At 38.9% G+C, this 21,822-nt stretch overlaps 1 protein-coding gene across 4 annotated transcripts; it reads left to right on the top strand.

Annotated features, from left to right (window-relative positions):
• Positions 1-1,150: 1,150 nt before the first annotated feature.
• On the top strand, positions 1,151-12,915 carry LOC129727091 (importin subunit beta). Of its 4 annotated transcripts, none has more exons than XR_008728477.1 (6): positions 1,151-1,646; positions 3,335-3,576; positions 3,638-4,666; positions 4,737-6,061; positions 7,265-7,575; positions 7,632-12,915. XR_008728477.1 is itself a non-coding variant. In XM_055684538.1 (6 exons), exons 2-6 carry the CDS (start codon positions 1,607-1,609, stop codon positions 7,332-7,334), a joined length of 2,706 nt encoding a protein of 901 aa, XP_055540513.1. In that variant the 5' UTR covers positions 1,151-1,322; positions 1,393-1,606; the 3' UTR covers positions 7,335-12,915. The 4 variants fall into 4 exon arrangements, 2 of the variants coding, with proteins under 2 accessions (XP_055540513.1, XP_055540514.1); XR_008728478.1 differs by adding an exon at positions 6,220-6,420 and having other exon boundaries at positions 7,254-12,915; XM_055684538.1 differs by having other exon boundaries at positions 1,151-1,322; positions 1,393-1,646; positions 7,265-12,915.
• Positions 12,916-21,822: the final 8,907 nt, after the last annotated feature.

Below are 21,822 nucleotides of genomic sequence, written 5' to 3'. Positions count from 1 at the left end.
AAACCGCAAGTTGCCATCTTGAAATTCAATGACGTCAAAGATCAATTTTTGGTCTCCTGATTACATCCCGGTTCCGAAATATACATATTAAACAATATTTGGCCTTGTTTCCGGCTTTAATTAGTAAAAATCTGCGTTCAAAATAAAACTCGACACCATAAAGTTACAATTTTTCGCATTTTGATGGACGCAGAGTTGCAAAAACGAAGGAAAATTAACCGAGTTATAAGCATTGAAATAAGACAAATTTTGTTGCATGTTCCGATTTTAGATTTTTATAATTTACCCTTTCAAAACCTTTCACAAAGGCTTAACAGTATTCTTTGGCTAAATTGGATTGTTTAGCTATTCACGGATTTCTGATTTTTATACCAGCTAAAAGAGTGTCATCACATACATAAGACATACGTGACACTCAGGAAAAAATCTTCCAAAAAAGTGGGTACAAAATGAACTAGTCGAATGGTCGCTCTAAATAAAATCACTGTTTGAGTTGTTTTTTAAGGCAGTGTACCTGCGCAACCCTGCATTTGTCTCGTTCCTACTCGTAAAATGCTGCATTGATTTTGAATATAACTTTTTGACAGTTTCTTATGGGATTTTCTTTAGGGCTCGATGAAGCCGAGAAAAAGAAAATTCATTTTGTTCATTATTTGTCGAGCAGTTGGACAGGACGAGGTACGGAGCCCCATAGTAGGCAACGTGTACCAGAAAAAAATGCCAGTGTTACGTATGTCTTATGTATGCTCTACTTAGCGCTGTACATTAATCCACGGCAAGGCGAACCGTCTCCGCAACGCAGAACGAGTCAGTATGTAACCGGCCTTAGTCTGTTCTCTGTGCGGAGAGTTCACGTGATACTACGTGATTTTCACGTAGATGTTATGTTTGTCACATAAGTCATGCAAAATGACAGAAAATGAATAAGTACAGGAAATTTCACGTAACAATAATGTGAAAAATATTTTGAGTGCACTTAATCATCAAAATGGGCGATTTTTATGTCCTTATTGCGTACTTTTCTACTCGCGTGTACCATAAAAATCCACCTCTCGTATATGTACGTCTCTTGAAACAGGCGGACATTAATTTGAAAACGCTGAGAGATCCGCGCGCGAGAGAGAACACTGGCAAAAACTTCTTCTTTTTGGCACATTACTTCACATCAGGCATCAGTCAGCAGCAGCGCCAGCCAGATACTCTTTTCTAGAGCGAGGAGCCGGCCGTACAGAAGAAGTAAAAACGACTGCCAGTTTCCAATCAGCGTTAACAATTTTCGTTTGGAAAACTGTCTGAAAATCGTGAATTTGCAACGAAAAAGTGTGAGAAAGATTCCCCGGAGTACGAAGTGTGGTTTTACGTAGGGGTGAATCATTTTTGTTTTTCCTATAGGCTGAAAATCTCGAGTGAAAATTCTTTTCACGAGAGTGTGCTTCTGGTGAATCTGTCTGGAAAGGAAGGCGAAAGCTACAGAGTGAAAAAAAATCTGAAGCGGAAAACCGTGGATCTGTGCGTGTGAGGAAAAGGTGTAACAAAATTATTTGTGATCCGGCGGAGTCGCGTCGATTTCCTTTTATTCTAGTGACCAACTGGGCATACTATAAACATGCAAATAGTGCAAGTCCTCGAGAAGACCGTGTCGCCAGGTAAGAAAATTCACGATCACGTTCTGGAACTGCTTGAATCGAACGGAACGAAAAAAATACAAGGTCGCTTCCGTTGGTACCAGATACAAGGTACTTCGTGGGGCGCGAAAGTGATTTCAGCATATTGTGAAGTGACCGCAAGAGCTGAATTGGGTTCATCACCAAAAATTGCCTTGAAATTACGTCTTTCGTATTGTACAAGTATGGGTTGCTGAAGCATAAACGGGTGTGAGAGAATCAAATTTGCGAGGGGTCGGTTAATGTGATCTGTCGTTACGGAGTAATGATAGAAGCTAACGATTTTGAAAAACGTGTTAATTTTGCCACCTTGTTTTAATTGTCTGAATGATTTTACCTTCATTCAAAACATTGTTTGAATAAAAAAAAAAAACAAACAGTTCACTACGATGATGAAAATTTTATTTCACATCATTTTGCTGAAATTGCATGAATACGTTGTTAGTACTTTGTTTAAAATTTAATATTCTAGAGCCGTTGCGACTCATGTTTTTCAGACATTTTTAGGCATTCATCGACAGAATCGCACTTAAGCCAATTCGAAACTTTGTATGAAAAGACGGACAATATTGTCAACGATATTGTAAAATAACATAAAAATCTAATAATAAAACTGGCGGGAAAAGAATTAGATACTGGTCTCCGGGTCATGTTTAGTCAGCATCAAACACGAAATTTTGAAAGCTATTGGTTGGGAGTTATTTTTTAAAAGTAATCATAATGCGAACAATGATATGTACACACGAACTCAAATTTCAATGAATAATAAAACATTGATTTGTTATTTGACGACGATTATTTAATCATCGCCATACAATTATATCCTTATTAACATACAAGAATCATCAGTTTATTTTAAAAAAGTCTCCATCATTTGTATTGACTGCTTTGTCTGCAAAATTACACGTCTCTTGTATACCTTGAATTGGCTGTCCCCCCGGCTCTTTCTGATCGAGTGTTTGTGAGTAATGAAACTACATTGATGAAACAAGCAGAATTACTGGCTACGAAACATAACCTACAACTTTTCTTAGTAAGCTTACTAGCCACCTAATGTTTTTTACGGTTGCCAATTGCTGATATGCGAAATAATTTCATGTACTGCAACATAATTTAAGCGTAACAACATCAATGTTATCGCCGTATTTGAATGAGCAGGGGAATCCAAAATGCCATGTTTGTTTGGAAATATTATTGAAATTAATTGATTGTCATGCAATTTTGATTGTTATTTTGATTTTTAATTAGCCCAGGTATGTTTATTAACAGTCCACGTAATCGAATTGGAATAACAATTCTAAAATGTTACAATTTGCAGCCATAAAGCATGCCAGCTGTAACATTCTGGAAGTTTCCAGAATTTCCCTGCTGATAATCTTAGAGCAGTTGAGTTTTAACAGTTCACTTTTTAAAATATAGTCGCAAAATCGCTTTAGTTTGGTGAACGTTAATTTGAATTCACTTTATTTCAATTATCAACATAATTTACAAAGTGGTTTTTTATACCCCTGTGAAAAAAGGGTTATTTATCTTTTGCATCCACAAGGGTTGACAAGATTTATTGACAAAATAATATGTACTTCAAAATATGCACTAGCTGAGTTAAATATGCGGTAGTAAATTCCCTAAACAATTGGCTATAATGTCTAATGTCTCATATGATGTTTCAGATAAGGATGAATTGCTGGCGGCAAAAAACTTCCTGGAGCAGGCAGCCGCATCTAACCTGCCAAGCTTTCTTCGGGCACTCTCTGATGTGCTGGTGTTTGCCGGAAACTCGCCGGTGGCCCGAATGGCCGCCGGTTTGCAGCTAAAAAATCAACTCACCAGCAAGGATGCAACAGTCAAGTGCCAGTATCAAGAACGATGGCTATCATTCCCAGAGGATATGCGAGAATACGTGAAAAAGAATGTAAGTATACTAGATTACGATAAAAGTTATTAATCCCTACCATGAAACTACCTCTTTACAGATCCTTGCTTCCCTGGGAACAGAAAGCACTCGACCCTCGTCTGCCGCGCAGTGCGTGGCTTATGTTGCCGTTGCCGAACTGCCTGTCGGTCAATGGCCAAACTTGATGCAAAAGCTTGTGGACAATGTGGTTAACGAAAAGTCGACCGAGATGGAACGGGAAGCCACATTGGAAGCCATAGGTTATATTTGTCAAGACATCAATTCTGAAATTCTTGAGCACCAGTCGAATCAAATTTTAACGGCAATTATTCACGGAATGCGTAAATCGGAACCATCAAACCACGTACGATTGGCGGCTACAAATGCTTTGCTAAATTCACTCGAATTCACCAAGGCCAACTTCGAAGAAACGGCCGAACGAAACTATATCATGGAAGTGGTTTGTGAAGCTACCCAAAGCACTGATACACAAATTTGTGTGGCCGCTTTGCAATGTCTTGTAAAAATTCTCACCCTCTACTACCAGCACATGGAAGCGTACATGGCCCAGGCGTTGTTTCCCATCACACTGGAAGCGATGAAAAGCGATAATGAACAGATTGCACTTCAGGGCATTGAGTTCTGGTCCAATGTTAGCGACGAAGAGATTGATCTGGCGATTGAATCGCAAGAGGCAGCGGATACCGGGCGTCCTCCTAATCGAGTGTCCCGTCACTATGCCCGCGGAGCGCTACAGTTTCTGGCTCCAGTGCTGATGGAAAAGTTAACCCGACAAGAGGAGTTTGACGATGAAGACGACTGGAATCCGTCGAAATCAGCCGGAGTGTGTCTGATGCTGTTGGCTACCTGCTGCGAGGATGAAATTGTACCGCATGTCTTGCCGTTTGTTAATAATAATATAAAATCGTCGAATTGGCGCTATCGGGACGCTGCCCTGATGGTGTTCGGGTCCATTCTAAGTGGCCTGGAGACAAACACTCTGAAACCGCTTGTTGAGCAAGCGATGCCGACGCTGATCGAGTTGATGTACGATCAGAGTGTTATAGTCCGTGACACCTGCGCTTGGACGTTTGGTCGCATATGTGAGGTATGTTTTATTTGATTTTTTATTGTCATGTAGATATTTTTTCACTTATCGTTTATTACTTTATTAACAGGTGATTCCCGAAGCTGCCATTAACGAACAATATCTAGAGCTTCTTTTGAAGGCTTTGCTGAACGGTTTGAAGGCAGAACCTCGTGTTGCTACGAACGTATGCTGGGCATTCACTGGTCTGTCGGAGGCGGCATACGAAGCAGCGAATGTTGACGATGACGCTCCTCAGACTTATTGTTTATCACAGTATTTTGATTTTATCATCAGTAATCTGCTAGAAACAACTGATCGTCCTGACGGGGCCCAGGCGAACTTACGTTCTTCTGCATACGAAGCACTCATGGAAATGATCAAGAATTCACCACAGGATTGTTACGTTTCGGTTCAGAAAACAACGATGGTTATATTGGAACGACTCAATCAAGTCATGCAAATGGAATCGCACATTTCCACTCACAACGATAGGCACCAGTTTAACGATTTACAGTCGCTTCTTTGTGCTACGCTGCAGTCGGTTCTGCGGAAGGTGGACGCTAAAGATGCTCCTCAAATATCCGATGCCATTATGACCGCGCTACTGACGATGTTCAGCTCAAGCTCTGGCAAAGTTGGTGGTGTTCAGGAAGATGCTCTGATGGCTGTTTCCACTCTTGTGGATTTGCTAGGAGAGGGTTTTTTGAAATACATGGAAGCGTTCAGAGAGTATTTGTACATGGGTCTCAAGAATCACCAAGAATATCAAGTCTGTTGCACAGCTGTTGGACTTGCCGGTGATATTTGCAGAGGACTCAAAAACAAAATTCTTCCTTACTGTGACGAAATTATGACTCTGCTGCTGGAAAATTTGAGTAATCCCTCAATTCACCGAAGCGTCAAGCCACAGATTTTGTCTGTTTTCGGAGATATGGCATTGAGTATTGGAGCTGACTTTAAGAAATATCTTACCATTGTACTGCAAATGCTGGCGCACGCAACACAAGTACAGATCGATCCGAACGACTATGATATGATTGATTATCTGAATGAACTTCGTGAAAGTGTTCTGGAGGCATATACCGGTATAGTGCAGGGTCTGAAAGGAATGGATAAGACCCCGCATGAGGATGTAAATCTGTTGCAACCGCACGTTCCTTTCATCATCAATTACATCATCTCTATTGCGAAGGATAGCGAGCTGTCGGATGGCAACATCGCAATAGCATGCGGATTGATTGGCGATATGTGCTCTGCCTTTGGACCGCCACTGTTGCCCCTAGTGGAAGACCCTCAGATTCAGCAGTTGATGAATGACGGCAAAGTTTCACGCACCGGACGAACCAAAACACTCACAAATTGGGCGCTGAAGGAAATAAAAAAATTGAAACAAACTACAAACGACGCGAGTTGGTAAGTGTGCGGGATGAGCTTGGCGAATGGCTGCTAGTTTGTGGGATGAACTTTTTTTTCTGTTCTTTTCACCAGTTCTTGTGATCTTATTGTTGTAAATCTTTTTTTATTTTTCTCTCTTTTCTTATTTCTTCCTTTCGCATATGTTTGGAAACTAGGCGACTTAAATAAAAATTTAAAGTTAGAAAACAAAGACGTTTAGAACATAATTCTCCGTGTGATTGAATAAGTGTGAGCGAGACGCAAGGTTGTGATAAAACTGCAGTTGCTGCTGACCTGCCAAGAAAAATGGGAAGTCTAGCAAGTTGATCGATAGAGAAGTGGGGTTTTCTTTCTGGGAGTAACTACTGAACGAAAAGGTAAAGCAAACTTGAGCGTTTTTTTGTAATTCATTCCCTAACATTTGCTTTGTGTTTTGTTTTTGCTAGAATGCGTTCTGCGTGTGGCATTGTATCACTGTCTAATCAGTGCTTTGTTTTAACGTTATCAAGCTTCTGCGCGCTTTTGTTTTTCTTTCTTTGATATGGAGGTTGAATACTAATTAACGACCAGTTGTTTCAATAATGTATAAATGGTTAAGATGACGGAAAATTAACAGTTTGTGGATTATTGAGTTTGTATCTTGTGATAACAAATTGGTTTATGAGTTTTTTTATAAAGAAGTTTGAAGATTTTTTAATATTTGTTTTACCGTTTATATGATGCTCAGAAGTCAATGCAGAAAAAAAGCGTTTTAACTTTGGCTCTAGTGTTACATATGATATGAGCGCTTGTAAAATAGCAGGAAAAACTTGACTAGGGAGCTATGATAGGCAATTAATTTTTTATTTTAACTTGAGAATTTTAGAAGTTTCTAATTTTAGAACATATCGTTATGTGGAACTGGTAGCAAACAAGAAAACTATATTTATCGTAACGCCTTAGATTTGAGTTGGGCTTCGCCGAAGAACTAACGGTGTTTTCCAAATTACCTGAGGCCACAGAAAAAAACCCATTATGACGCGTAAACACGATAAGGAACCCATATCTAGGGCCTGTTCAGTGCGTAGACATGGGAACAATTCATTGTTCACCAATGATGCTTTTTCTTGCTTTGTCAGAGAATTGTAAAAAAAAATTCATTCCACAGATTGCATGCAGACACTCGCCTCCCCCTCACATTCAATCGTGATTGATTCTCCCCTACTTGCAGATTTAATTCAGCATTAACGGCAACACGCTCAACTACACAGCAGCCAATGGTACCACGTCCAGCACAGTTCCAGCAATGTAATTCTATCATCGAACCGTTCGTAGTCCCCTACGGCTGTCCTTCCGTTTCACCACTTTTATCCAAGAATTTATCCTATCAACACCCTCATCACATGGAAGACCAGGAAGAACCGTTTAACTGTAACTATTACTGTAGTGACAATCTTTGCTTTGATATGTCGCTGAAAATCTAGACGAACTCTTATTTTACATTTGGATCCTGATCTACCAGCTCAAATTAGAGTATCTACTGTTCGCAATAAGTAAGTCACAAGTTGCTTTCTTTCTTATTACTGATCTAATCCGCGGTGGGTGACAGCGGTAGGGCAAGGGAACTGGGAAGACGATTGATCGCATGATTCCAACTGTTGTCGCTGGTCGCTCCAGATGAATAAACTTCCTCCAGATCCGGAACTGTGTGTACATCTAAGTTACAGTGTGTCGTAGTAGTAATAGTTGTAGTAAAACTTAGATGATTATTGTGTAAGCCAACTAAATTAAATCAATTATCCAAAAGTAGTAAGTGAAACCTACACAAAAAACACGAACACAAACAGAACCCGTTAACACAATGTATCTTCTCTACGAGTGAAAATTTTAATCTTATAGTCGGAAACGTGTGCCATAGTGAAATGTTGGGCTGCCTTTCGCGAAGAGTGATCTAAAAATAGTGGACTACAATAGTCCAGTTGTAAATTTGTTGACAAATAAAATTGTTTTTTGTTCGTACGTTGTACACTTTCACCGTGGCACTCGTTTTTATTTTTCTTCGGTAATCTATGATGCAAGTAAACTAGGAACAAACGATAGTATCCTTTAAACAGAAAACAAACAAAAAAAAACATGCGTATGTTTTTGATCAAAATCCCATATTAGCTGCAGTTTACCACAACGGAGATAGAATATCTACCGGCAAAGCTAGCGGGCAACGAAATACTTCTGATTCGGTGAATATTACTGGGTGAGAGCGGACGTTAAAAGGATGTGTACAGTTGAATTGGGGATGTTTTTAAAATTCCGCTAATACATTCTAAGAATCTGGCAAACTTTGGCAGCTCCGATCGATAAACACAAATGGACAGTAATATACTCGAGGAGAGAATTGTTTCGTTGACCCGAAGATCCTTTTTCCATGTTCGCTTTTTCCGGAAAAAAAGTAATACCAGGGTGAATTCTGCAGAGCGAGTAGTTACGAACGACGAATGGCAAGGGAAAAGGATATTAATGAATAGTTTTGCAACACGAGCAAAAAAAGCTTACAGTGTAGATTAATAAATATCAATATCACTTGTAAAATTAGATTAAAAAAAAAAAAAACAAAAAAAAGCAAAAAAAATACAAGGTTAAGTCATGCAATTACCCAAAACAAGAACAATGTGTAAATGCGTCTAATGTGCTGTGCTATTCATGACCAGTGTGTTTACGACCAGGGATTTGCGTTCGATTGACCGTGGGAGCGTGGTGTTGGTCGGGGGTGGAGAAATGAAAAGGAATTTTATCGTGATGTTGTGCATGTTTGAAGATATCTTAGTTTCGAGACTATCGATTAATACAGGTTGATTGAGAATTGTTTGGTACAAAAACGCGTTAACTGTTGATTAAGTTGATAATGGAAGGAATGAACATTGGACTTGAAGAAAAATAACATACTAGAAGCAGTTTCTGGTCTTCAAATGGTAATTGGAACTAAAATTAACGAATCAATCAATCAAAAACAAAATAAAACTGTTACGTAAATCACCAGGAACGAAAGACTTACCGACCGACTAGAGCTTGACTGATCGATAAAAGAAATCCATACCAATAGACGATACTAAAGAAAAATGAAACGTATTTGCGCGTGATCGAGAATGTGATTATACCTTTGTGTGCTCTTTCCTGACTGTTGATTTTAGTTGTTTGTGCGCCATGCGTGACTTCCGGAACGGAAAAACTTGAATGTGATATGTATATCTTTTACTTCGCTTGATATTCCTGAGAACCTAATGTAAACGGTTATTCCAATCGTAGCCAAAATGAAGTGTGATACAAAGTAGTGTGCGTACGCGAGAGTTCCACATGATGCAAGAGTGTTCGCGTGATCGTGTAGAAAGTTAAAATTTTATTTATGGTCAGCGAAATAAGATTGATAAAGGTTTACCCTGACGGAATTAAGCAATCATTCAGCTTGTTTTCTATTCTCAACGAGATTGTAACAGGCTAACCGATGTTTTGGGAAAGTCAGCTGATGGCTCGAGTTGAGTGTTGCGATGCAATTAATTGAATTGGGCTATAAATTCTGCAATTAATATTGAATCATCGAAAACAGGGTCGTCTATAGGTGACTTTTTGATTACCAAATTATGACTGAATTGGTCGGATAAACTGCGAAATAAGTGCTAGTTTATTTCGAGCATATTGTTTTATCAGAAAAGCTTATGATAGAATCTTTCAAATTAATGTATTTGTTAAAAAATGACTTTTTCAGATGAGTTGCACAGTTTTGCAATTATTGCAGATACCAGCCGCAACTTTTGAGAAACATTTTTGTTTCGTGCTTTGATTCATTTTTCAATATGACTATAAATTTACTGTATTGTTATTGTGCCACTATTCTACAGAAACTTATGATTTCATATCCAACAAACTTTAAATCGTTCAACGTAATAACATTAAGTAGTACTCTAATTGATATGCATATTGTCAAACGTTAAAATTTCCTGCCTTATTTATATTACCAACCTTTCTTAATTGTTACAGTAACTACTCGTGGTTGTTATTACAGACAATTCTCCCTGTTTTGCACCAACAGAAACATGAACAATTGCAAAACTGTAAAGCCGCATTCCTCACGAAAAAACAGGCAAATGTTTGCAATACAAACCAATATAAATTTTCGTTCGACTTTATTTACGTGGTTTTAGAACACCAATATTACAGCAATATGAAACAAATGCAAATTATGATTTTATTCACGATAGGAATGAAATGAAGAGTGTATGTCAGTATCAAAATCATTCCATCGCGGTTATATTGTTGGAATATATGCGAAGCATAGTAGTACCTACTAAACGTCTTTTGTCACTTCTAGTATTAACGTAAACAAACAAAAATGCAAGAATGAAAAATATTCTACCTTGGCAGACCAGCTGTTGTCGAGGGTAGCAGAAAACACAAAATGAAAGAGACTTATAACAAGTACGCAACACACAAATACAAATACTAACCCAAACAAAACAAAAAAAAACATACCAACTCATGATTCTCACAGTCTAAGCAATTTATAGATAAATTTGTTCTGTTGTACTTTTTCTTTTCACAAATTGATAGTAGAAAATACGACACTTTTGACGATAAAATACAGACTGTTAGGACTGTTAGGAAACTACAAGAACAAAGCAGGAAACAAAACACTGTAAAACAAGCGAACATTGCTCAGGTACATACAAAAACAAAAGAGAAACCAAAACAAAATCAAATACCTACATACCGAACATACAAACAAACTAACAAACAAAATAATACAAAGACTTTCAAACAGTTATATACTGCACTCTCAAACTAAAATAAGTGAGAAACGTAAATTGTTGTAAGACAGAAAACAATAAATGTAGTACGATGTTGTGAAATTTTTCCTTCTTGCAAAATCCAACGCACGCAGGAGATAAAACCACGGAGCGTGAGTGCTGTCATATCGTGCATTACGTGTGTGCGTGAGAGTGTAACCTGCAACTCTTGGGTACCGTATTGTGGAATAAAGCATGCTTGAACAGTCATATATTTTTACTTAAAAGTAACTAATAACGTATTAGGAAACGAGAAACAAATCATCAATCCGTTTATTCCTGTTTAGCTAGACGTGTAATGAGAATGTGAAAATTGTAACAGTAAAGCCACTTGATAAGCTGAAGTGTATTTAGGAGAAAAACAAAACGAAATCAGGAACGGAAATGTTTCTCGAATTCTGAGGAAAACTTGGGAATATTGAAATATACAGAACTTTAGCAGAATCTAACGGAACCAATGAAATAAATGAACTGTGGAAGCATTGAAAATCCATTAGAGAATAAGTAGGAATTATTGAAATTACACAGAATTATTATACTGACTTAACTAGACGAAAAAGAATTAAGTTGAACTAAGAAATAATAAGAAGGAAAACAACTGTGATTTGAGAAAGCTTTTTATAATCACACAAACGATAGCGGAGTACGCGGCAAATTGGGTGAATTTGCCCAATTTAACCAAATCAATAAAATGGTTTAAAGTGTGATCTAAAACAAAAACAATTGAGATTTTAAAAACATTTCGAAATTCAATTATTGAGTGAGGAGTAAAAAAAGCATAATGACAAAACGAACCGAAGAAAAAAAAGCTTTCTCAAGAAATTAACGACTGATTTTTAATGAACTCTAACGTAATATAACGACGAAAGTGTGACTGAGATTAGCCTGTGTGAGCTTAAACTGTGAAGGCGTGCCTGTAATGAAGACTTTGCCCTGAGTACTACTAGAACATTTTGGTTTAAAATTTTACCCTCCGAAACCACCAAATGATTCTGTTCGGAAACGGAAAGTGCGTGGAGTGTTTGCGAAAAGACTATACTGCATTTTCGTGGTATCGGAAACTTCCAAAGAGAGAAAAATATCAAACAAAATTATCATTACCGAGTTACGATTTTAATCAAGCTGGAAGCTCTTGTAAAGGAAGCAAAATCAATAATAAAATCAGTACAGCATAAGGTTTAAAAACTTTGGAGGTTTCAATGAACTGATTTCATGGATGCGATTTAAGCGAGAAAGTATAGTATATTGTACAGAACTCCATCATAACATACGGAAGCAAATATTTTTGGATAGTATATGAGAGGAACTTAGAATTTATGCACATGTAACAACATACGACTCAACAATCACACTGAAAAAAATGGCCATATTCGGAAGGACTATTTTCCAGTAATTTAACCATTTCTACGGAACGCTCGGATGTTGCGGCAAGAATGTGATGAATGTCTACATGTTTTTCGTGACGAAAAAAAGGGGTATTTTACAAACTAGCAGGAGTTGTAATGTAAGGGGACAAGTAGCAAGGAATGATCGGTTTTAAGATTGTTTGCTTCTATAGAGGGTTAAATGAACACTGACGGATCGAAAGGAGTGAAAGTGAAGCTGAATTCATAGTGAAGCCATAACCGTAACGTGTGTCGTGATGAACGGGGGATCGCTTGGGTGAGACTGAGATGTGATTCTTAAGCGTAAGAAGTGTGTTAGTGATAAGCGAATGTTAGTATATTTGTAAGTTAGTCTGGCTGTTTGTACAATTGATGCTTGGTGACTGAATAAAAAATACATGACTGCCAAAAACATCATCTTGTCTTATTTATCCCTTCTGCATATCAGTAGGAGAGAAGTGAGTGAAAGATGTGTTAAGATGATAAATCGAAGAAGAAAAAACGAAAATATTGTTGAGAAAGCTTGAGTGCTAAAGCAGGACAACGAATGTGGTGGGTTCGTTTCTTATCCAATGTGATGTGCGGGTAAATTTTTGTTAAGAATAATCTTTTTATTTTATCACATATTGAAATAAATTTTTGTATGAAATGGAAATAAAAGAGGAAAAAAGGATGTTGTTTTATTAGTTAGTATTATATACCTAGGCAGTGTTTATTACATTAAGATTTAAATTATTCCACAGCTGTTACAATTCATCTGATACAAAATATTCCAACCGACGATTTAAATTACAGAACATATCTTATTCTATTACCTTATCTTAGGATAACTAATAGACAGCGCTGTAGTAGTATAGACAGCAGAACGTAATCAAAGCACAAGTCATCTTTGATGCAAACAATTATAGACTGTGTTATTTTACCCCAAATAACGAACTCGGTATTTTTCAAATTAAAGCCATAATGCGTATCGTGTATTAAAAAAAACGAGTTGCTAGTCGAAGCTTTTGTAATACGGCCCATAGATTATTTTTCGCGTCTCAAACGTCTTCTCTTGAGACTACGATAATAATTGACTCAATTCTAGAAAATTCAGTCGAAGGTGTTTGAGAATAATGATCGAAACCGACTGGGTTTCGATTAACTCATTTTATTGTTAAATAACTTATTTTCAGTAATAATCTGCTTTTGATAACTCAAGCGTACTTCGCTTGAATTTAAAGGAACTCTATTTTTTCCGACCCCAGGTCAAACATACGAAACAGATTTGGAGGCTTTGAAAAAAAAACATGAAATTATATGTTATCATTCATTCTTTTTTTATTTGTGTCAAATGAGATATTTATTTCGAAACATAACAAGATTTGTTGATACTGTTTTTTCTATGCATACATAATGGTAAATATACTGTACAAAAATACGTTGAAATTGTTGAACCAATAGTTCACAAAGTCTATAACAAACTATTTAGTAATCTCATTTCAGTTCCATCCGTTAAACAAATACCCGAGCTTATCCAGCGATAGATCCGACAGGTCCAGAGGAATGTACTTGAAGACTAGGTTTCGGAAGTAATAAATACTAATGAGCGATAGTAAGATTTTTGCCAGAATCACAGACAGCACAACCGTGTTGAACAGACTGAACACCGATATCAGCAGGTTGATAACGAATGCCAAACAATGAAACGGGAGCAGCACGACGAAGACGATCACCTTGTAAATAATCCAAGCTACGTACTCGAATGGGAAGATGAGCACGCTTAGCAATCCATTGCCGAAGACATAGTAGGAAATCGGAAAGTTTGGCGGGTGATAAATCCCGTACACTATATTAGCCAGCGTTATCAACGGTGCGGTTGCGACTGTTCCCAGCAGTAGCAGTATTTTGTAAATGAAGTAAATGGCTACGGCACTCAAAACTAGGTACAGAACCATTTTTGTATGACATCTGACGAGATGATTTTATTCAGCGTTTGTGATTTCAACTGTCGTCTATCCAAACTGGTCCTCGCCGTCCCCGCGCTCTCTTTCCCAGTGCAGCGAACGATACAATTTGACTAGACACTCTCTCCTATATCAACATTGTTCTGTCAGACGAGACCCATGGAAAAAATAGACAGCTGCCAATTTGACCGTTGTTCAAGTCACCGACTTGCAGTGTTTGTCATATTGGTACTACTTTTGAAGATTACCAGCAACACTATGAGGTAAATATTTTATTTTATCAACAGTTTTCTTGAGTCAGCAAGCGAAAATGAATTTTTTATCAACCACTTTTTAATTAATGATGCAAGTTTAAAGAGAAAAATAAGGAAGTATTATGGCTAATGAAGGCAATGAAGCCAGTGAAATCCTTGAACCTCTCAGGAAGAAAGAGAAGTGTGAACATGGGATATTTACAACCTACACGATCCACAACCTTCACAGGTCTACTCTATAACCTGAATACTCAACGCTTTTTTCATCGACAATTTTTTATTATGAATTTAATCTTTATTTAAAATTTTTTTAAGTCCAGTTGCTACTTATCAGTCAAGTCATTCAGGACTGTTAGTTATTGCCATAGTTATTACCATATATGTTACTGCACCTGTGGTTAATTCATCGACATAGAATTTCCGTTGAAAATCAACTTATAATTTTTAGGTTTTTGAACATTTCATGTGTTATTGTGGAAGCAATTCGCAGATAAAATATTTTTCTTTCGTACTGTAATGTGAACGATAGCAACTTATGCCTTTTTTTAGATTCACAAGAAGTTATAATTAAATTCCGTAACGCAGTTGACCTTATTGATATTATCCTTTTAAAGGTGTATTTGGCTGCGGAATGGCCCGAACACAACCTAAATACCAAATATAAAATAATAAATACCTATTGTATTTTCGAAATCGGAAGGATATTTACTAGACTGAGACACGGTTATATGAGAAAAAGTGAGGTTGTTATTTTTTCGCTCCCATGCACTTTCCGTGTTCTTATGGATCCTACAACAGCTGTGTAAATTTTCAGATCGATCGGTGGAACTATATTTTTGCGCCCGATTTTTAAAGTTTCCATACAATTTTATATGGGAAAATCCACTTTTTCAAAACTTATTCTCTAGAGATGTCCGGTTGGCTCCTAAAAATATATGTGTACATGATATTTGTAGGATATTTTCCTGAGAAAAACTCTTCTGAAGACCGTAAGGCGCTGCGATGCTTGTAAAAACATTTATTTCCCTCCAACTGATTGAATATATGACGAACGGCTTCCCATTGAAATTTTTCTAGCAATACTGCTACAGCATGCTGCTGCCCCGCATAAACAAATACCATACACGAATTGTTTCCCGTATAGTATCTTAATCATTTATGAAAAAGTCACATAACCATTTACATACCATATCAGCTTCAGTTTTGACCATCTAGTTTATAGTAAACTGAGAAATAACCATTTGATAAACTAGGCGTTAGGTATGGTTACTATTCAAAAACAGCGATTTTCGAATTTCCCGAACATATTTTTTTCGATATTATACACGATATGGTAAACTAATAATCCAAAATTTTGTACTAAACCTATTCTTCAAACAGTATAAATATGTTATTTTGCAGTAGTTTCCAGTTGTTCAGGTAGCATTTCATGAATGGTATATTTATATTGATTTATCCAGCTTTTTACGCACCATAATGGCGGGTGCTATAATACGCGTTCGTAATTTGTGAACATTAATGTTGCCAGATTAATTGTTTTTCTTGCGAAACACATGAAGACTCAAACTGACGTGAGCAGAGTTGTCAAAAGGGTAGGTAACATATTACGAATTTTTCATTATAGAGTCCGCCATTATGGTGCGTAAAAAGCTGGATATTCTGATAATCGTTCGTGGAATAGTGATATTGTTTTGAATATTATAAAGATTGTTAGTGGCGATTTCTTTATTTTTTGCAAAAACATGATGTTTTTGTTTTTCACCTGCAGATATCATCACTTGCCGGCCATGTAGCCAGGGTTGATATTTGTTGACACTCTTGAGTGAAAGTGAAAAAAGCATCCATAAACGTCAGTTTTTTACAATCCTTTCAGAGTTCTCCCTGCCCGCTTTTCGCAAGGAAGTGACCTGTCAAAACACCTCATTATATTTCATGCGATGGAAGCAAGACAACAAAATCAGTTTATCAGGTAACGAAGATTGTCAAGGCATCGGTCAGTGTCAGTGAAAAAGTGTTTCGGTGAGGTTCATTTTGGTTGAGTGGACTGTTTGCTTTTCTTTTTCGCTTTGAAGTGAAGATCATTTGTATAAATATTGTATAAATATTGAAACCGAAAGATTTGTGACCAATTTGATTACCTTCCATTATAGTTTGACAAAAACCTGCGACTACAGCGTTTGCTGGAAGATATCTCTTCGTTTTTCGATGGAGCTTCAACCGTTGAAGGTGTGGTGAACAATTAGTGCTCACTATCCTATTTGAGGATACTGAATATAATTTTTTTTTTCATCATCTATAATTAATTTGACACGGCACAAATACAATTTAATGTTTAACGGCGCCAATTATATCTGGTAGCTTACTTTCTAAAGTATCTTAATAACTAAAAGCAAATTTTTTATCCTCGCTGCCGACTACGAGCTGAAACTAAATCTAACTTAAAGCTAGATTGTTTTGCATTAAAAGCACTGATTTGTTGTTTGATGGTTTTCTATCGCCATAGGTAAGCAGCCTATTGAATATGTTCCGCTGCTGGGCCAAGATATTATTGACTGGCATATTGGGTTGTCTCCCTCGGGACCTGAGAGTATCGTGCGGGTCTAGTTGCTGTTTCCGGATCCGGGGTCTTAACGTGTTCTTGTCGTTTGGTTGGATGTAGGCGGAAGGGAATAGGACTAAACTGGGGCGTGGATGGATTTCAGGAAAACGTATATAAGGGACATGTAGGATAGGTCACGGCTTGCCAAGACATCACGAACAGGAACAGCCGGCTGCCTACTTTCGGCCCGCAGGGAAGCTATTAATTTAGACCTGGCGTCACGGTGTACAGGGCATGACCAAACCACATGCTCTATGTCGTGATAACCCTCACCACAGGCACAGATACCACATTCCCCGAGCCCAACACGACGGAGATGCGCGTCAAATCTATAGTGATAAGTGATAAGCCGGGACATCACGCAAATGAAATCCCGACCTACATCCAACCCCTTGAACCACGGGTTCGTCGACACCTTGGGGATTATGGAATGTAACCACCTTCCCAGTTCCCCTCTGGTCCAAGCATTTTGCCAACTGATGATCGTATTCTGACGTACAAGTGCGAAAAATTCATTAAAGGCAATTGGTCTTTCATAAATATCACCGTTTGTTGCGCCCACCTTAGCCAAAGAGTCCGCTTTCTCATTGCTCGGTATCGAGCAGTGAGATGGGACCCACGCTAAGGTAATCTGAAACGATTTTTCGGATAAAGCACTCAGATGTTCCCGTATTTTCCCCAGGAAATACGGAGAGTGCTTAACATCTTTCATCGATCGGAGAGCCTCAATGGAACTGAGACTGTCCGTTAAGATGAATTAATGGTCCTTGGGCATTTTTTCGATAATCCCTAGGGTGTACTGAATTGCAGCTAATTCTGCGACGTGAACAGAAGCAGGATTATCGAGTTAATGGGAGACGGGTCAATTGTTATTGAAAATACCGAAGCCAGTGGACCCATCAAGAAGTGATCCGTCAGTGTAGAACATATTGTTGCAGTTGATGCTTCGATATTTATTGGAAAAAATTTTGGGGATCTGCTGCACGCGTAAATGATCCGGGATTCCACGAGTTTCTTCTATCATGGATGTATCGAAAAACACAGAAGAATCAGAAGTATTTGATAAGTCGACACGATTTGGAATATTCGAAGAAGGGTTAATATTTTGGGACATGTGATTGAAATACAATGTCATAAAACGGGTTTGAGAATTAAGTTCGATTAACCTTTCAAAATTTTCAATCACGGGACGGTTCAAGACCTCACATTTGATAAGAATACGAGAAGACAGGCTCCAGAAGCGGTTTTTCAATGATAGTACTCCAGCTAAGACCTCCAAACTCATCGTATGGGTCGACTGGATGCAACCTAAGGCGATACGCAAACAACGATATTGTATTCGCTCCAGTTTGATCAGATGTGCGTTTGCTGCGGAGCGAAAGCAGAAACACCCGTATTCAATAACAGACAATATCGTTGTTTGGTAAAGCCTTATAAGGTCTCCTGGATGGGCTCCCCACCATTGTCCGGTTATTGTACGAAGAAAATTCACTCTTTGTTGACATTTTTTCATCAGATACCTCACGTGACAACCCCAGGTGCTTTTAGAGTCGAACCAGACACCAAGACATTTGTGTACCAAAACCTGAGAAATCGTTTTACCCATTAATTGTGTTTGAAGCTGAGCAGGTTCATGCTTCCTAGAAAAAACTACTATCTCAGTCTTCTCCGGAGAGAATTCGATACCTAGCTGTAAAGCCCAAGCAGACAAATTGTCCAAGGTATCTTGCAATGGTCCTTGCAAATCGGCAGCTTTGGCTCCTGTAACAGAGATTACACTGTCGTCTGCAAGTTGTCTTATCGTGCATGAATTTGCCAGACATGCGTCGATGTCATTTACATAAAAGTTGTAAAGAAGGGGGCTTAAACATGAGCCCTGGGGAAGACCCATGTAGCTAATGCGAAAAGTTGCCAAATCGCCGTGCGTAAAATGCATGTGCTTCTCGGACAACAAATTGTGCAAAAAATTGTTTAAAATTGGAGAAAATCCTTGTCGGTGAAGTTTACCCGAAAGAATGTCAATAGAAACGGAATCAAAAGCCCCCTCAATGTCCAAGAACGCAGACGCCATTTGTTCTTTGCGAGCATACGCCAGCTGAATATCTGTAGAAAGCAACGCAAGACGATCATTCGTCCCTTTGGCACGGCGGAAGCCAAATTGAGTATCTGAAAGCAGACCCTTTTGACCCAATGGTCTAAACGACGGAGTATCATTTTTTCCATCAATTTCCGGATACAGGATAGCATTGCAATCGGCCTATAAGAGTTGTGATCAGTAGCTGGTTTCCCTGGTTTTTGGATGGCGATCACCTTCACTTGCCTCCAATCCTGCGGTACAATGTTTTGCTCCAGGAACTTATTGAACAAGTTCAACAAGCGCCTCTTGGCATTGCCGGGTAGATTCTTCAACAAGTTGAATTTGATTCTATCTAACCCAGGGGCGTTATTGTTACAGGAAAGGAGGGCAACTGAAAATTCTGCCATCGTAAAAGGTGATTCTATCGCGTCGTGGCCCGGAGACGCATCGCGAACAATATTTTGCTCAGGAACAGAGTCCGGACATACTTTCCTGGCAAAATCAAGTATCCACCTACTTGAAGACTCCTCGCTTTCGTTGACCGTTACGCGATTCCGCATTCTTCGGGCTGTGTTCCAAAGAGTGCTCATCAATGTCTCCCTCGACGTCTCGTTCACGAACCGACGCTAATATCCGCGTTTCTTTGCTTTAGCCAAGCTTTTAAGCTTGTTATCAAGCTCCGGATACCGTAAATAGTCGCCAGGTATACCTCCCTTCTGGTAGGCCAAAAACGCGTCGGATCTTTGCGTGTAGACATCGGAGCACTCTTGGTCCCACCACGGAGCGGGAGGCTGTTCTTTAATCGTTATGCCGGGATATTTCTTCGTTTGGGCTTGCAACGCGGCGTCGAGAATCAAGCCCGCGAGGACGTTGTATTCTTCAAGTGGTGGATGATGTTGAATCGAATCGACCGCTTTTGAAATCATTTCCTCGTATAACTTCCTATCGACATTCCGTGTGAGGTCATACGGAATGTCAATTGGTCGCATGCGAGTTGACCCGTTATTAATTGAAATAAGAATAGGCAAATGGTCGCTACCGTGAGGATCGAGGATTACCTTCCATGTGCAATCCAACCGTAGCGACGTCGAACATAAGGATAGATCCAAAGCGCTTGGGCGCGCTGGAGGTTTCGGGATACGTGTCATTTCACCGTTGTTTAAAATATTCATGTCGAAGTCATCGCAAAGGTTATAGATTAAAGAGGAGCGGTTATCATTGTAAGGGGAACCCCAAGCCACACCATGAGAGTTGAAGTCTCCTAAAATCAAACGTGGCGAGGGAAGAAGTTCTATCAAATCAAAGAGCAGCCGTTGCCCAATCTGTGCTCTGGGAGGAATATATATTGAGGCAATACAAAGCTCTTTACCTTGTATTGTCATTTGACATGCGACAACTTCGATGCCTGGAATCGAGGGGAGGTTAATACGATAGTAAGAATAGCACTTTTTAATCCCTAAAAGTACTCCTCCATATGGGGTGTCTCGATCAAGGCGAATAATATTAAAATCATGGAAGTTGAGATCAATATTTGAAGTAAGCCAAGTTTCACGAAGGGAAAATGCATCGCATTTGTTTTTATTTATCAAAACTTTAAACGAATCAATTTTTGGTAAAATACTTCTACAATTCCACTGTAAGACAGAGATAGAATCCTTCATATACGCAGTTGAATTAGGCATCGAAGGATACAATCGCTGCAAGGAGGGGCCATTGGGCAGTCAACTGCTTCAAAAATGATCTAACTGTTGGGAGGAATGCTGTAAGAAAAATTTTAATTGGATCGGGTACATTGAAAGTTTCAAAAATCCAGTCCACAATGTGAGAAAATTTCACTAATTCAGAGTTTGTTTCATCAACTGGGAGTGCAAAAGGAACAACTGGGGTTTTAGATGTTCCTGGCAGTGCTGGGAACTCCTTCTGGGACTTAAAATTTGCAAGCCCAGGAGGAGTTTGCTTCGGTTTTTCCGCAGCACTGTTTGGTTTGTTTGTAACTTTCATTTCACTTTGAGAAATCTTAGGACATTTTCTGAGAAGTTTAGGAGAGGAAATATTTTTCCTCTTTCTAGACTCCCCAGGATTGGCGTAAGATGTTCCCGCTGGTGAATCGTCAGAATCGGTTTCATCAGAGGACAACAGATCAAAAGGGTTTGATGTAATGAGAGAAGTGGTAACGGTCTTCTTCAGCATCTCAGCGTAAGAACGCTTCGAACGCTCTTTGAGAGACCTCTTTATTTTATCCCTGCGCTGCATGTACACCGCACATGTCGAGAGCTCATGCTGACTCTCCCCACAGTGAATGCATTTTTCAGCATTTTTACTGCAGGAATCATCCGCATGATTCTCCCCACACTTGCCACAACGTGCCTTATTGCAGCAGTAGGCAGCGGTGTGGCCTAACTGCTTACAATTCAGGCAGTTCATGACGCGAGGCACATAAAATCGCACAGGGAGACGAACCCGGTGGATCGAGACGTGGCTTGGTAGCGCTGACCCGGCGAACGTAACTCGAAACGAGTCTGACGGAGTGTATACTGTTTTGCCACCGATGATCGATGCTGACCGCAATTGCTTGCAGTCGAGCACCTTTACATCGGGACAGGTTTTGTTCTTAAAGCACCCTTTGGCACTTTTCAATATACACTCGACGGACAGACTCGAATCGGTTATGACACCGTCGATCTCCACGTCTCGGCGGGTATGT

This window comes from Wyeomyia smithii, chromosome 3, assembly GCF_029784165.1.
Source record: "Wyeomyia smithii strain HCP4-BCI-WySm-NY-G18 chromosome 3, ASM2978416v1, whole genome shotgun sequence".
Classification (NCBI taxonomy): domain Eukaryota; kingdom Metazoa; phylum Arthropoda; class Insecta; order Diptera; family Culicidae; genus Wyeomyia; species Wyeomyia smithii.
This window is presented reverse-complemented; position numbering and strand designations above follow the sequence as displayed.